General features: G+C 40.9%; 1 protein-coding gene across 1 annotated transcript in view; it reads left to right on the top strand.

Moving 5' to 3' along the window:
• The first annotated feature begins 637 nt into the window (after positions 1-637).
• The window catches only part of LOC138021372 (b(0,+)-type amino acid transporter 1-like), a 21321-nt gene continuing 4458 nt past the window's right edge, over positions 638-17500 (top strand). The window contains exons 1-8 of the mRNA XM_068868234.1: positions 638-1352; positions 5499-5624; positions 11407-11506; positions 11871-11915; positions 12515-12638; positions 13939-14042; positions 14752-14848; positions 16239-16394. Coding sequence (XP_068724335.1) covers positions 797-1352; positions 5499-5624; positions 11407-11506; positions 11871-11915; positions 12515-12638; positions 13939-14042; positions 14752-14848; positions 16239-16394 — 1308 coding nt within the window. The 5' untranslated portion in view covers positions 638-796. The remainder of the gene's footprint in view (positions 1353-5498; positions 5625-11406; positions 11507-11870; positions 11916-12514; positions 12639-13938; positions 14043-14751; positions 14849-16238; positions 16395-17500) is intronic.

Here is a 17500-nt window from a genome sequence, read left to right as displayed (position 1 = left end):
CGTAACTTATTGCAGAGATGGGCGCCTCTCCTGTCCCGTTGCCCCGTTGCATGCACTCCTGACATCAGCTCCTTCAAGATATTGCCTAAAAGTTTTTACATGTCTGAGTTATCCCCAATACAGAGAATGACTTAATCCAGCTACGTTTTAATTCAATTTCATTTATTGAATGTAAACAATTCGAGGTAAGACTTCCGCGAGTTTCTAAGCTCAAGGGTCGCATAAGACCTGGCATCGACGACAGAAAGATTGCGTTCCATTTTGGGGCAAAAAGAGTGACCCTATTTTGAGCATTCGAGTGTGAAATTGTTTCGTGACTTATAATGCTTGTTTTTTCACAACGGTTGGAAATCAGTTTGTAAAAAAAATTGTACATTTGTAATGCCATCTCTCAAAACTTAATCCTTTTGTTTTGTTGGTGGTCTCATCAATGCGACCGTTGTTTTCACAATATGCGGACATTTCCCGCCTAAAATCGGTCGCTACAGGGGTCCAACGCAGAAAGGCAAGAAGCAACAAAGTCAACAAACTCGTCACTGAAAAGTGGCATTGAGTCAAGAATTACATTATTTGACGGTTTCTTATTGTTCTAAATGTCACTCACGTGAAAGGAAAAGTAGGCCTGTCGTCGTCTGTCCTATTTGATTGGTCACCGCCACTTCTGAAGTGCAAGCGAAAAAGCCGTCGCCTGTCGGGCTCAGTCGTGTCGTGACTTCGGGCATAAATATTGGAAGCTCGCACGTGCATGTTGCTCAGTTTTCGCGGCATAGCGAAGCAATACTGATAAGACCGCAAAATGGAAAACGGCGGCGAAAAGACGGAAAATCATGCAGGAGGCGACGAGTTAGCGTTGAGAAACGAAATGGACATGGACAAAACGGTGGATAAACTATTACCGGATGAAGAAACCGCCAAACAATCACAGACAGGGTTCGTTGGGTTGCAACGAAAGCTTGGTCTCCTCAGCGGGATCTGTCTCATCATTGGAACCATGATCGGTTCTGGGATCTTCGCATCTCCTCGCTATGTAATGGAAAACAGTGGCTCTGTGGGTCTAACATTAATCGTTTGGTCTTTGAGCGGTCTGTTATCAATGTTTGGAGCTCTGAGCTACGCTGAGTTAGGCACAATGATCCCTTTATCCGGAGCCGAATACGTCTACCTGCTCAAGGCGTTTGGACCTCTCCCGGCGTTTCTCTACTCGTGGACCTCTGTTATCGTCCTGAAGCCTTCACAAGTTGCAATCATCTGTCTGGCGTTTGGAGCTTATGTGATCGAGCCTTTCTTTCCTGGCTGTGGAGACAGAGCGGATTTGCAACCAATCGTAAAACTGTTAGCAGCGCTTGCGATTGGTGAGTACACCTATTTAGGTTTGATTATAAATGTGTTTCTTACATCTGCAAGTTCTCAGAAACTAAAACTTCGTTCGTTTTGGGTTACTGGGTTAGGAGCTCGTGAAAACATTATTGGGACCGAAATTGACAGCTTTTCGCGCGAGTCGTGACCATAGAAATACAACTTCTTCGAAAAACAACATAGCGGTGGTTCGGTTGCTCGGACCCCAACCAATACTGACTCTTTTTTTGGATTTACAATAAGTCGTTATGCCCTTTTTTATAATAAATATCGTTAGTCCAGTAGAAATAGCTGCAATCAACGCGGAATTTATCTTTTACCAGAATGTAAACACTGGTAACTATCTAAACTAATATGCAAATGTAAATTTTGCAAGCTTTAATGATAACTTATTGGTGAAGGCCAGGCAAAAATATTTTTTCTGCTTCTCCCAAATTGAAAAAAAAAAAATAATAAATAATTTGTCATTATGTCACTGATGGGATATTTGGATAGGTAAATATAGCTCAGAGATAGCCAGTCTGCTTAATTAAAATGTCTGTTATTACTTGTTTAATTCCTGCTTTGCACTCTGGCCAAGAAACAGTGTGCTGTAACTTTCTGCAAAGATTTAGAAGGAAGGGTATTTCTCACCAATCACATTTCAAGTTCTAATACATGGAAATGGGGATCCAATCCTTCTATGATTTAAAATTTTTTTTTGTCTCAAATTCGAAGTAAAAGAATGTGATAAATTGAATTACTCTCAAATTCCAAGAGATTAAAATCCGTCTGATAACACATCCGCCAACTCTCAGACATTTCAAATACCACAAGTTTGAACATGCCAAATACCATTAATTTAATGCAGTAAAGCTCCCATGTTTTGCACCAAAAGTACCGTATTTGCTTGTGTATAAGTTGACCATTTACGACCAAAAAATCAGCCCAAAAATCACCCTCGACTTATACATGAGTCATACACAAAGACCTGACCAAGCAGTCCAACAAATTAGCATAACAACTGACTTTCATCAGTTTTCAGCGCATTCTTTGTCAACAAAAAAGTGTGAAATAATAATATACACGAGTTCATCTTATACAGGAGTAAATACAATAAATCTATGTCAACGACTCCTGTCATTGCTTATCCCTGGTGCTTTTCATGTTTTTATAAAGATATTTGAAGATCTTTGCACCATTGTGCAAGGATCATGGCTTCATAAAGATCTTGCTTTCTAAATTATTTAATGCAAACATTTTGTGTACCTTTAAGTCTGCTGTCACTGAGATCGATAGGAAAATAAAGGTTAACCATTGCTCCTCCTCCTGCACTTCTCCCCATACAATGTTAAGTTGTTTCGTGGAGAGGGGAGAGGTAGCTGTTAAAAATTTAATGCTTAAAAAGGTTATTTTGAATGAGGACAAGAATATAAATTTTCTTAACAATTTTGTCCAAGATTGTGGGTTTGTCCATCATGCGGTGTAAAGAGCCAATTGGCTTTCTCCTCTCATAGTTTTCTTAATTGACTCCGTTTTGTTTATTTGGGATATTGATTTTCACACAGTCCATGTGTTGGAAGCTGTAAATTCCATTACTGTTTACTTTTTGTGTACTTTTAATTTTTCATCTGGTCCTTGGCCATGAGTCCCTTTCCTCATTACTTTGATTGTACATCCTTATAAGGACATTTTACTGTCACGCAAGTAAAATGCAGTTAGTGGATCATGACGATATTTTCTGTCACCCTTTTGTGGCGGCTCTGTTTTCAATGTAGTGTTTGTGCTGTCTAGTTGCCAAGGTCAGCAAACACTAAGGATTTATTGTATTCTTGCTTCAAACTTCGTGGCTTTGTTGTTGCTACCAGGCTAGTACGATCCATGACATTGGCGCTTTTTTTCAAAGCTCCATTCATGGCTAAGAGTTGACATGTGTAACTCTAAGTCTGCTCGTAGTACAACTCTTCCGACTGGCTATGCCAGCAGACATTTGTCCTGCTATAAAAGCATATGAAAACTATTTAGAGGTCACTTATGTTCTGTTGTTCAGTGCAGTTAACACTCAATATATTAGTGTGGTTTACAATTTTGTTTTTTCCTGTGTGGTGCGGTTAAGTCTGCGCAGCGACTTCCCCCAAGCTTGTTGGCTGCGTTGCCTTTTGAATATTGCCTCTTGTCCGATCCAGCATGTGCTATTTGGTATTCAGCTCGTAGTGCTTGAGAGATAAGTGAGCTTCCTTTGTCACACAATCGCCAGAAGTGACACACAAACATAAGGAACAGAGACATTAACTATTTATTTTAGTTTTTATGCTCAGTATAGATGCCAGTGAATTTTGGTGTTAAATAACTTGAGAAAAAGATTTCATTGTTGATGCAAATATGCATCATTCGGCAATCTTTGAACTGCTTTTTTGACATTGTCATGAGTAGCCGCTGTTCAGGGGTTTCAATAACTTCTGAAATAGCCGTCCATGATAGCCCATTGAAAGCGGCAGTTTGACAAGTTTATGATAGCATTTTTAGTGAAAATCAAGGCAAACTAGCCGGCGGTGTGAGGCAAAGCAGGCGGCTGTATACCGCCGGTAACCGGCTTCTATTGAAACCCCTGACTGTTATACCCTTATCTACTGACAAGCACAAAATATGTATGTCCTCAGCAAAAAATATACCTGTTATTCATATACTTGTTTGGGTTTGTCCATCCAGGAATTTGTGAACCACCAGATAGAACTTTTAGTAAGAAACCCAAACAGACAAATTCATAAGAAAGAAAACAAACACGAAGAGGCTCTGAAAAATGTCAGACTCAATGGTAGTCAGATGCAGGTCAGTTTGCCAAGATATGCAAGGTCAGGGTAGAGCAGATTCCAAACATAAGTATGGCAGAAACTGTTGATTAACAAAAACATTGGAATAGCATAATAGAGAATGTATGAAATGTTAAATATGTAAAATTAAGTATATAGAACGGACCATTTGAAGTGAGAATGAGTGTCACAGTGAGGGGAGCACCTTTGCAAGTGACAGAGAAGTCCAAAAAAATTCCTAGCTTGAACCTTGGCCATTGATTAAACATTTACTTGTGTAGCATTTTCAGCTTTCTATGGTGAAGTTCACCTACACGTAGAGTCTGTGTGAGTCTATGGGCAACAGAGAAAATTTGGTAGCACCCAACAAAATGACCTTGAAGTAAAAAAGAGAATAAGGAAGTAGGCCTTTTTTCAAGGTCAAATTGTAAGACGGCTCTCAAGTTTCTACATTCCCCATAGAAAAAAACATACATTCAAGTAACGAGCAGACATCAAGTGCAAGTTCATTGGGTCTTGATGTGCACCAAGAATTAAGTTTTCAAGAACATGACAACAGATTTATGTAAAAAAAAAAAACATTTTCAATACATTGGAATCCTTAACTGTATAAAAAGTGCATTTAACCAAATAGTCAAAGATTAGTTTCTTATTAGTCAGTGAGTATCATTGAGCATTTTAGATGTAGATGTAGGTAAGTTCATGTACTGTAGTAGAGGCAATCCGACGTACATGTAAATAATATTTAAGTTATATTAGAATACATGAAAGTTAAAAATTTACACAGAAAACGGAGGTAAGATGGAAATTTAGTCTCACCGCAATTTGACTGTGAAAGAAACTTAATCTTTGAATTTTAGGAAGAAAACCAGTGTTGACCGAATGTGAGAATGATGTACAAATATTGAATGAAATGTTGACGATTGAACCCCTTGGCAATTTGGAAAAATCCGAGCCCCAGATGGGATTCAAAGCCACGACCCTCTGTGATCTAGTTGGATGCTCATATGAGTGATAACAAAATCGCGGCAGTCCGACTTGATTATCACAAATCACAGAGATCATGGGTTTGAATCTCATTTCTTTTAAAATGTGTAAAACCAATACACATTTTAAACTATTTGTTATAATAATAATTAACTATATTTTTGGAATCTACATCATTCTTTTTTAATCTGTTTTTTGCTACTCATCTACAACTAAACAGCAAACAATCTCAGATGATTTCAGGCTGAAATTGGGTTTTGCCCAAAACATGTAACTTGTTTAATTTCACCTCATTTCCTGCCTGATTACCAATAGCTGTTGTGAGTAACTGAATGAGACTTTTCTAAGCCTCATTTCTTGTTTCAGGAATCATCCTGTTTGTGAACTGTGCAAGTGTCAAATGGGCCTCCCGGATGCAAATCGTGTTCACAGCTTTTAAAATGGTGGCTATTGTCATGTTGATTATCACTGGAATAGTTCGTCTTGGGCAAGGTAAGACCTTTGTGTGCCACTTTCAATGCACCAATCCCAAAATTGCCTGGGAATAGTTTATTGAAGTCTCAAGTTCACCCAGCTGAGCTTATCACAAGTGCTTCACTAATGAATTAAAGCAGATTATAATATTATTATGTTGGTTGTTGATGCATGTTGATGAGAGAGCTGAAGAACCAGAGAAACACAAGACCCACTGTTATAGCCTCTTTTTTTCTTATTCTTTTTTTTTGTTATGCTCATTATTTACAAGACAATTTTTACAATACTAATGATATATACTAACTATACTATTGTTGTAATGTTGTGTGAGGGGAATTCCCCGGAGAAAGCCATTACTACGAAGTCCAAAACCAAATCTCTCTTTCTTTTACAGCTCGTTTAATATTGGCTTGGAATCACGTTAAAAAAAAAGAAACAATTATTACAAAAACTAGCGACACCATAAATCAATTGAAAGATCGATTAATGTAACATAAACGCAAACAAAGCACTACAACATGAAGATGTTGATTGCCAAATGGGATTATCTAGAGATCAACATATGAAGCATCCAAGTACAAATATCTACAGTACCTCTTTTCTCCAGTTCTTTCTTTTCAGTGAACTATCTAAAGCTTGAACTCTTTGTCACTAAAATTACGCGACTGCGCGTAAGGAGAACTTTGCTCCTTTTGAATTTCTATATCTTGTGTTGTGTGATCATAACGCGGTCAACCGGAAGTCGCATGAATTAAAATTTTGCCTCCACTACTCAACCGGACACTCAAGGGGGCGTTGGCCAGCCAAGCCGTCGTGCAGTTTATTAAGCATTGGAATAAGTGCAAAAATATTAATACATCAATTCTAAAATAAAGAGAAAAGTAATGCAGCCGGACACGAAAACCCCTTAAAAAACCAGCAGGTGGAAAAAAGCGGGGAACGTGTATCACCGACCAAGGCAGTGGTGCGACCCTCGGGATTCTAGGGAATTCTAATTGAAATACACTACTTACAATGTAAATAAACGCTATCATATACCGCCTAACGAAGGCTTTAAACTCTAATTCAGCTCGATAGGACAGAAAAACCAAACAGGACTTGTGCACGCGGCAAAGGCTAACCGTAGAATGCCTCACTCGCTAAACGATCGCCAAATACCAAACCACCATCACGTGGCACTCCAAGAGCCTGCCGCTCACAACCAGGCCTCTGATACGTGACGGCAAAATATCAATTTATGCTAATCGGGATTGTCAGAAATTACATAATATGCAATCAATCACATGGCTCCCCTAAATTGTAATCACAGTTTTTATTACTGAACAAAACCTAAGCTCAAATGAATTTAATCAATGCACAAAAAGAAAACACCGTTCATTTAAATTGTTCAGCAAAATTACAGTGCAACGCTCCCTATCGAGGCCACTGAACAATCTTTCACATTTGACAATTAGGTGTGAATACGTCAACTCAACAACCCATGCAACGGTTTTCAACTTACAACTGTGCGAACTTTGCAAGGAGGAGTGACTGTCAAACAAATTCACACAACCTAATTGGCGGATAATTTGTAAAAAACTTTGTTTGGTGACCACGGCGCGTCGCGTCGCACTGTAATATAGAATGTCATTCTTCATTATGGCTCCGTTGGCGGAAATTTCCTGGTCTTTAAACGTTGCTGGACATTTGTGGATGGGTCTATTCAAATAATCCAGTGGTTTTCCTCGTTGGCCGATGCTGCCCAAAGAATCGGAGTCAACTGCAATTCTGATCTTCCTCCGACTAATCCGTCGTCATCTGGATAACTCTGGCTAGTTTCCAGCCATTCCTTGGTGTGTCTACATCTTGGAGGATCATCCAGTTTCTAGGTTTCTTGGGGGGAGGGGCAGCTCATTTCTGTCGCCTTTGCAGGCCCTGCATATAACTGGATTTCCAGTGTTGCCAAAACTGTTCCGCAAGATGCTGCACTCGACGTCATCGTTTTCTTGAATAGACGTGAACCTATTGGAAAATTCCTGGAGGTTCAAGAACTACAGAAGACTTCACCTGCTCAGCCGGAATCTTTAAGGTGGGCGGCTATTAACGATTTCCTCTGCTTCTATGCTTCTATCAATGATCAGTGTTCGTAAAGATTCGTCATTGAGTTGTCTTCTGTCCGTGTTTGCACACATCGTACCCGTTCGAATTTGTCTTTTCCCACATACTACCCATGTGGTTGGCATGTTCTACATTCATCTTCCAATTTATCCAGTCGCAGCTTTCCTTCAATAGCTCTCTTTGAATCTTGTCCTGTTTCATTTCCGACAGGGCAGCTTCTAGCTCATTCTTGGCATAGGTAAAGTGTGTACCCCGATCTGAGCGGAGTTGTCAGACTGGCCCACAGCGACCGACAATGCGGCGGCAAGCGTTCAGGAATGAATCCGTGGTCAGAGACCCTGCAGTTTCCAAGTGAATAGCACTCCATAGCGTTTCAGCTCCTTCCTTCCTTCTTTAATCGACTGCGTTGCAAGTGAACGGTGGCGCTTGTTCGAATCAGTCGGCTGGAGGATCGGACATCTTTTGTTGTTGTTGTTGCGCGCGTCTCAGCTTCTCACACGTGATGCATCTGGCTACTCGTTGTCCAGCTGTAGATGCACAAATCTCTGCATGGATTCTAGACCGATCTTGATGGGCTGATCGCTGATGAAAGTGGCAAATTATCAAATCTGTCACACGGGCTTTCTTCGGTAGTATTATTGGATGCTTTACTTCGCATGGTACATCAGCTTGTTGAAATCGATCTCCTACCCGTAGAATCCCGTTTTCGTCTAGGATCGGATCCGAGCGATAAGGAGAACTTGATTTCTTTAGTATGTGCCTCGGCGGGGTCGTCCTTAGTAGGTCAATTTTCTCTTTAAACTGTTTGCGCTGAACCACCTTGGCTACCAGTTCTCAGCCCTTTGTAGATCTTCAACGCTCGCCAATACCCCTTCTTCCTATCGCATTTCCTGGCTCTGTCGTTTTATCTCCTTTGCGCTTTGATTCTCTTGTACCACTCATGTAGCACCGTCCGTGCCATTCTGCTTGCGTTGCTTCATTCTTTGTATGAAAATAAGACACAAGACGATGACCTTCTTTGCTCGGTGCTAGCCAGAAAAGCGTTCAACATGTTCCAAATAGGACTGAGCGTTTTTCGGCTTTAGATACTAAAACTGCTGCCTTTTTTACAGCGGGGTTTTCTGGGGAGACTGGTGCATCTAAAACCGTGACGGGCTTGCTGGTGAATGGCTTCTATCAGACGTCTGGCGCATTCCACCATCTTGTGCTTCTAATTAGCTCCTATGCTGTAAGCCCTCTCAATGCGTCATCAACTGGATTGTCTTTTGTCTCCACATAGTTCCATTTGTCGAGAGAAGTACGGTCTCAAATCAGTTGTACACGGTTAGCGATGAATGTATGGAAACGTCTGGCTTCGTTCGTTATGTACCTAAGAACTACTTTGCTGTCGGTCCAAAAGACTTAAGGCATGCAGGGATTGCTTTTATTCTTTCTGCATAAAGGCACTGATTTTCGTTGATACCACATGCAGCGGCAGCAAGCTCCAACCTTGGTACGGTGACGGACTTCAAAGGATCGGAGTGACTCCAGACTTGGCCATATCTTGAGAGCAGTGAACTTCGTTACGTACATTGACCATTCGCAGATAAGAACACTGGCCATAACCTGCGACGCTTATTTCCCTTTCGTAAACGGTCGTTGCCATTTCTCAGAACGGTCGTTGCCATTTGAAACGGTCGATGCCATTTTTTAGCTCTGAATTACACTCATTAGGTCTAAGAACTCAAAAGGTTGCGGTTACTGGGAGTTGTGTCTCGCTGGTAATGTGAGTTAGGGTTCTGTTTAGGGTGAGGGCTAAGAACCCGAGTTCGAGTCTTGAAATTTTCGGACTCTTTTTTCCTCAAGTTTTTCTTTTATAAATGTTTTTTTCCTTTTTTGTCTTAATTTTTGTTAATATTTTTTCTTAGTTTGTTTCTTTTAATTTTCTTTGAAGTGAAGTGTGTAGTCGACCGTTATAAATGGCATCGACCGTTCTGAGAAATGGCAACGACCGTTTACGAAAGGGAAATTTGCACCTGCGACACCAGCATCGGAGAAACTATGAAGCTCATGCAATTCTCCGGTTTGTGACCGCGGCGTATTTTCAATTCTGCTAAACTGTGTATTTCGCTCCTCTACATTTCCCATTGTGGTCGAATTGCACCAGGTACTGGTTCATCCCAATCTGCTTTCCCCTTGCATAGCTCTTGCACGATCCCTTTTCCTGTCAGCAGAAACGGGGCCACTCAGCCAAGTGGGTCATAGACTGAACCGACTGAAGGTAAGATCCCTCTTCTGGTTAAAGGTCTGTCTTTCAATTCCACACAAAACTGGAGGTGATCTGATTCTACACACTACTGCACCCCTGACGCTGTTTCAATGGCAAGGGGATCTTTCGTCTTGGCTCGTTGATCCTTGGGTATGCATTCTACCACGTCTTTGTCATTGGACGCAAACGTATGGAGATGCAAGCCTCCTTTGGGACGTAAGTTCTTCGTATTCTGTATAAAGCTATAGCTTGTGAGGCTGAAGAAACGGACTTGGGACTACGTAGAAATCGTGTCTCACAAAATCTGCTTCCCCGGTGCCAAACTCAAAGTCATGCATCTGCCGTTCTTTTCAGTGCAAAAATGGCACAATCGGGGGACAAGACTGCTCCAAGTAAATGTACTTTTATTCTGACTTCCACCCGTTACCTCTCTGTATCACCTTCCTCCCACCAGAAAAATCTCAGGAAAGTTCTGTATTCAGGGCTTACGTACACTTGACCTCTTAGATGGAAGCGACTGGCTCCTTCCAAAAGCGGCAGAGAACTCCTAAGGTTGTTGGTGAGGTCAGGTCTGTTGAGGGACTTGCCTTTAAACTTTGCACTATACAATCATTACGCTAACTATTTACAGAAAAAGATAAAGCGAATTAAAAAAAAAAAAGAAAAAAGACACGAATTGTTTCGCCGTTCAAATATATATGGCTTTCAGATATAAACAGTCGTCATATCTATATCCTCTACGTGCTCAATATGAACTCACACAATGACCAGCTCATTCTCAGATGACGTGATAGCTCAACTGGAAGAGCACTGCACCAGTATCGCAGAGGTTAGTGCTGGAATAACGTTTAAGCCTGAGTTTTTCAGGCTTTCCTGTCTTCACTGCTCAAGAAACGTTAATTGACAACTGCGATGATCAACATCTTAACTTGAGTTACAATTAAGCACAACAAAATATCGCCTATTTTTTTCAAGAGCAGATTTAAAGTGTTGTTGTTTGAGCAGATGTAGCTTTCTGTTTCAAATTTAGTTTGAATCCTTATCCGTAACATAGTACGGCTTGGAAGTAACTGAGATCTTCTGCAATCCTACAGATATACTTTGGTTATCAAAAACCAGTAATTCAGCAAGGGGACATTCTAAAGATACACCGGTAGTATCTATAACTTTTGATAGCTGGTGATGTCCATCAGCGATTGGCTCATTTTGAAATTGTGTGACGTGTACATATTTGGCATGTTCATTCTGTTTTTTGGAGGGGATTTTTTTGGGTGAAAAACAGGAAAAGTCTTTTTCAATCGATTAGCTTTGTTTTGCAAAAGACTGCAAGAAAAGTGTTCTACATACAGCATGATCGTATTTTCCCATCAAGCCCATTATATATTCTTGTGTGGGTGGCACGGCTCCACAAAAGTTTTCATCTTTCGTCCTTCTTTCTCTCTTCATTCTGTGCAGGATATACGGAGAGTTTTGAAAACTCGTTTGATGGGACAACAAGCCGAATTGGCATAGTTGCATTTGCTTTCTTTAATGGTTTGTGGTCGTACGATGGATGGTAAGTTGAGTTGTTGCATCTTTACTTGATTGAAATGGTCACATTTTTGACTCTAGACTCACTCGTTATTGACGTTAAGTTAGAAAGTAAAGGGTTGCGAAGAAGCTCGACGAATCAAGGTTGTTACCAGAATTGAATCTATGAAGTTGTTATTACGCTATCCAACTTTTATCAGCAAAGTTAAAGAGACCACGAGGCTCATTGTGATCGACTTGAGCCGTTCTAAATAAGGTTGAGTATGTGATTGCACTGCACACAGTCACTCTCAAAGCTTAACTAACTTATTAGTTATCAATCGAACTTGGAGGTGGTTAATGGCAAGTAGGTGTTAGTGAGTCGCTTAATTTGCATTACTTGTTTGCAGGAACAATCTGAATTATGTTACTGAAGAACTTAAGAATCCTCACCGGTAAGAACATTTTGTACCGCTTTCGGAGCACTTGTAGTTTCAGGCAACATAATGAAAATTAGGTTTTGACACCTTCAGTGAAATCTAACCTTACCAATATTCGCAACGCGTCCTCTTCTTCCTGTCAAATACAAAGACGGCGAAAACCGAAAGCGCATCCAAAATCGAGTCGCTCTGGTTGAGAGAGAGAGATTTGGATTTAATACACTCTTGTCTGGAAAGCGCATTTTCAACCCTTAAAATTATGTTTTTTTAAGTCGGCTTTATAGCCATTTATCACGGAAATTTGTTATATTGTGGAGCAATAAATTGTGGCCGATAACCTAACAGCACTGTTTTAGAGCAACATACACGAGTTAACAGCAAGAGGAATTATCTGCGATCACACAATAGAGTAGAAACCCCGGCCAACGGGGCTTAATAACCCTAACCCTAACGATAGATCACAAGCACGTGGCTAATTACCATATTCGATTACGATGACGGCGAAACTCAGCCCGATTTATAACGTGGCTTTGCTATCCTTCCCACGGGCGCATGACACCTTAAACATCTATAGTTGCCATGAGGTCACTAGGAACTTTCTTTCACAATTTTAGAACTTTGCCGTTGTCTATTATGATTGGTATTCCACTTGTGACAGTTTGTTATGTGCTGGTGAATATCGCGTATCTGGCTGTTTTGACGCCTGCGGAAATCGAGGTCTCTAGTGCTGTCGCTGTGGTAGGTAAAAACCAAAGTCATTGTTTGTTTTGTTGGTGTAGAATGAAGCTGATGAAGTTTCCGCGTGAGGCACTTCAAGGGGTTTCGACGGTAACTCCATGGCATTGTCCTTAACAAACTTTTCCGCGTTGACAACTAGAAGAACCGTCCACCAAAATGCCACACTTCCTGGGGATCTTACACAATACAATACAAAAACTGGCAGCTCATAGCAACAACCAGGAGCCATAATCAGGGAATATGGCTGCTGCAACAACCTAATCTTCCCATAATTCGCTATTTGCCCCATTCCATAATGCAACACGTTTTGGGGGGTCACTTTATTCTAATTTATTATAATTATGAAGTGCGTTCGTGGGGGCGAAATTTGGGTTTTGGAATACTTAGACTAGTGAAAATACCAGAAAGAAATTTGGGTTTTGGAATACTTAGACTGGTGAAAATGCCAGAAAGGTGAAGGATTTATGAGAGTAAGGCATTTTGAAACAAGCCATAATAGTCGTCTGGGAAGAAATGGAAAATAATGCGTATAAGAAAGAGAATTTGGTAATTTAAAAGTGCCTTATTTTCTTGTAAAGAATAGGTTGCAATAGCCCTTTTCACGGTTAGTTTTCTCATTTGCATTACAATGTAATCTAACGTGAATGCGAGGCAATTTCGGGTTAAAACTACAAAACAGCCCGAAATTGCCTCACATACATGCTAGATTATATTGTAATACAAATGAGAAAACCTAACCGTGAAAAGTGCTAGTGGATGGACAGGCGAAAACGATGACGTCATGCTTAGCGTGCGGATATCGATGTGTTAATGCACGTGGGAAGGGTAGAGAATTAGGTAGGACCAGCGCGCGCACTAGTTATAAATTGTTTTGGTAATAATGAATGTTTTCTGGGAGAGTGGCAACGAATCAGCGGGATGTCCGTGCTGTTGAGTTGGGTAGACAAATCAGTCACAGAGAATCAGACTATTTTATGAAAATACCGTCATTTTGCTTGAGAAGCATGTCAAATGTGATTTACGAAAGGAAAGTGCTTTGTTGTTACTGACAGCTACTTATCTAAGCAAAACGTGAACGATGAAATGGAACTGAGTAAGAATGTTTAAAAAAGGTCAACCTTGAAACCACAGGAGACCCACACATGCATACATTTAATAATCTCAGAAGTCTTGAGACTCCTTCGTCGAACGCAACAATACAAGTTATTTGCTCTGAACCCCTTGCATGTTAAGTAACTTCTCGTTCTTTAAAGCTTTAATTTTCTAAGTGTTTTTTTTTTTTTAATGCCTGCCTCTTTAGACCTTGGCTGGTCGTCTTTACGGAGTGATGGCGTGGGTTATTCCAATATTCGTTGCCTCGTCAACCTTCGGAGCGGCAAATGGATCCGCTTTTAGTGGCGGAAGGTTGGTGTAAATCCCTCATAGGACGAGTTTCAATTAACTATTCTTAAAAAATAGGATTCAATCAGTTGAATCAGTTGAATCAGTTGAATTACGCTGGGTAATATCAATAGGTAGGCAGACAACACTCGAAGAACACAATCTGAGGTCACGTCAAGTAGTCTTCACTCCAGCGCGGGAAATTGCGCAGACTCAAGTTTCAGATTTCAAATTTCAATTCAAATTTCCCACTCATAATAGAACTTTTTCCCTTCCGTGCGAAAAACACAGCTGATCAGTCCCGCGAAAAGAGCAAAGTGAATGTGTTACGTCACAGTGGCACTTTATGACGCATAGGGCGCTAAAATATGTTCCCGGTTTTTTTTTCTGTAATTAGACTCATGGATGCGTTTGCATAATAATTTATTAAACATTTTGAAAATTCGTCTGTCTCCAGTAAACGTCGTTGTTCCTTCGTACCCACTAGCCATCTTATGTGTAGAAACCAACCTTACTACAGAAGATGAAGTACTAAAAAGGCCTCTGAAAAATACTGTGAAAAAAGGCCGTTGGGTTTGACGCTGTTTGGAGCCTTAGACGGCTTTTACTAATATTGGGAATAAGAAAATGTTTTTTTTTTCTTGGCAAAGGCTATTTGGCAACAATCGCCCCAACTCCGCCTTTTTGCTGCGAACATAGAGGGCTTTAATTAACAGTGTTTTAATTTGTGTAGACTGGTGTTTGCAGCCGCCCGCGAAGGACATTTACCTAAGTTCCTGGCCATGATTCACACCAAGAGGCATACACCACTTCCCGCCATACTGTTTACGGTGAGTCACAGAGCTTATTTTGAGGGCTTTTCTTTGCGATTGAGCTATGATTACTGAAGTCAGCTTTCAGCTTTGTGACTTGTTTAACTGGTTGTATGAAAAGATGTATTTTCTCAATGGTGACATACGCATACCCGGAACAAAATCAGAGAGCTCCTTTACAGGAGTCGAATACAACCTTACAATTACTAGTTCAAATGATCTATCACTGAACTATTGGAGACTCGAGGGAAATGTACCGATGATGCACGCCGCACGTGCAGCACGATTATTCAATTTTTTCTCTTTCAGCCAGTAATGAACACTTATTGACTGGTCCCTCGGGAAACAGTTCATTTTGTTTCCCGAGAATCTCAATGTTTACCCGAGGGAAACGTTGAAATTCTCGAGAAAAAAAGGGAACTGTTTCCCGAGGGACCAGTCATTAAGTGATTTGTTATATAGCACAAAATAAAAACGTTCAACGGCAACAGCAACGGCGGTCGTCGGTCAACATTCGCGGGTGACAGTGCACTGTTACCCTCTGACGTCATAGATTTTGCACCGTTGCCCGCTCAGAGACTTTTGGCGGGAAACAGTTTTATTGTTAGATGTCATGTGACCTCGAAGTAACTAATGAGAGCGCGTGCTACTGGGGAAAAAATTCAACTATATAACAATCATTATTATATCTCTCAGATAGTACGCGCGCTGTAATTGGCTAAATTAGCGGGCCGTATTCTACAGTACGGCCCGCTGTACAGCCCGCTAAATTTAAAATTTCGACAAAACATCATCTAGCGAGTTTTTCATGTCATTTCTGTTGCATAAACTTGTACTGAAAACTGTTTGAATCTTGCAAGCAACTATTTCAAACTTAACAGCGAAGAAGATTTAGTTTTTGGGATTTTGGCACGGCATTCTTTGTGGCAGTTGAACCTTCCGCTTCACTTTGACTAGTTTCCTTGCCCGCGCGCCGGTTAACCTCAGAGATATAATAAATATCTTACTAACCTCGTTTTCTCGGTCCGCACTGTAAGTTACGGATCCTCGTTAAATCAACGGGAAAAAACTCGGTCCGTAACTTACAGTACGGACCTCGAACTCGGTTAGTAAGAGGTATGTATTATTGCCTTCTGGCGTTCCTGTAACCGTCGCCGTTTCTTTTGAGAGTAGACGAAATGACGACGGCTACGGCCTAACCCTAACCCCAACAACAACATGAAATCACCAAATTTGAAGGTTTTAATTGAGCGCACAAATGCGAACCTTTCATTCTACACTTTTACTCTGAAACCGCTCGTATAAATTTAGTTTTAGGATAATTCGCCCACATTGTATGAGTGAACGAGATGAAATAACCATTGTGTGAACATAAGCTTACAGTGAGTTTCTTTTTCGATTTGCCCAGAGTGTCATTGCTTGGATTATGCTGGTGCCAGAATCGAGTAGTTTCGAGACGCTTCTCAATTACTTCAGTTTTGCGGCCTGGGTGTTTTACGGCGTGACTGTATCAGCTCTCATTTGGCTCCGCTTCAAGAAACCTGACATGGAGCGACCATATAAAGTGAGTCATCTGACTAGGTTGTCAAGCTAGTCCTTGTTTAGCCGCGGAAGAATGGAACGACTGCTTTTAGCTAGACAGGTTCGGAAACGAGGCTCATTTAGCAAGGTAGGAAGTGATAGCAAGGGCTTACACTTTCTACGTAAGCACAAGCAGCATCGCAAATCACTAGCGTCTAAATCGTACATACCTTTTGTAGGAGAAAAGGCATCAATTAACGACAAGAAATGCGTCTTTGTATTTGGCTTGTGCTGATGTGTGCGTTGTTAGTGTAAACCAGCCCCGAGTAGTGTACGTTATGAGGCTGAAGAAGTCTTCTCCTGTTTCTTAACAAGGATGTTAGGGAAAGAGAAAAGGGCTGAACTGCTGGTTACCAGCAATGCAAAGAAGCTTTAATTCTGCCTGGTCTGCACTCCTAATTCCTGCCGGAAATACAGACTCCGGCGTAGAAAAACCAACGCGTCTGCCTTTGTGAAAACATTCCTTCAGTCATACAAGGAGATTCAATGAGAAGTGGCCTATAGAATGAGAATTGCTGGCCGACGCATATGTAGAGACGGGCAGATTTCAAACGCAAAACAAGTAGTATCGTAAGCTACCATCAGGGAGTCCTCTGATTTGAAAAACGCGAGGAGCACGTTCACTTACATTTTTCCAGATAGTACAAGAAAAAGGCAGTGCTAGAAAAGGTGAAAAATAGTCCGACAGCAAGGAAGAACTAGGGAGAATGAGTAGTGGGTTTTAGCTAAAAGCAGGTTTGTCATGAAAATGAGTTAGTGACTCAGTCAGAAAGTGTTAAGAAACTGCTCGCCAGATATGTCAACAGATGGATTCCCAATTCTGATATCTAACACGAAGTGTCCCCTTATTCTAGGCATTTTGCTTCCTGTTTCTACAATAAGGCTAATTGTCAGGGTTCTCGTCATATTTCGGTAGGTTAAGTACAGCTGAGAAAGCGGAATTTGGGGAACGCTTCTTAACGATAATTGTCAGCATTCTCAGACGCAAGAGTGTTTTTAACGTTGACAGAAGTGCGATGGGACACTTCTTCGCGCTTATATACGTGTATTTCTGGACACGAGTGCAGACTGCCCCAACTGTTTTTGATC

This window comes from Montipora capricornis, chromosome 10, assembly GCF_036669925.1.
Source record: "Montipora capricornis isolate CH-2021 chromosome 10, ASM3666992v2, whole genome shotgun sequence".
In the NCBI taxonomy this organism is placed as follows: domain Eukaryota; kingdom Metazoa; phylum Cnidaria; class Anthozoa; order Scleractinia; family Acroporidae; genus Montipora; species Montipora capricornis.
The sequence above is the reverse complement of the archived record's forward strand: the minus strand, read 5'-3'. Positions and strand labels throughout refer to the sequence as shown.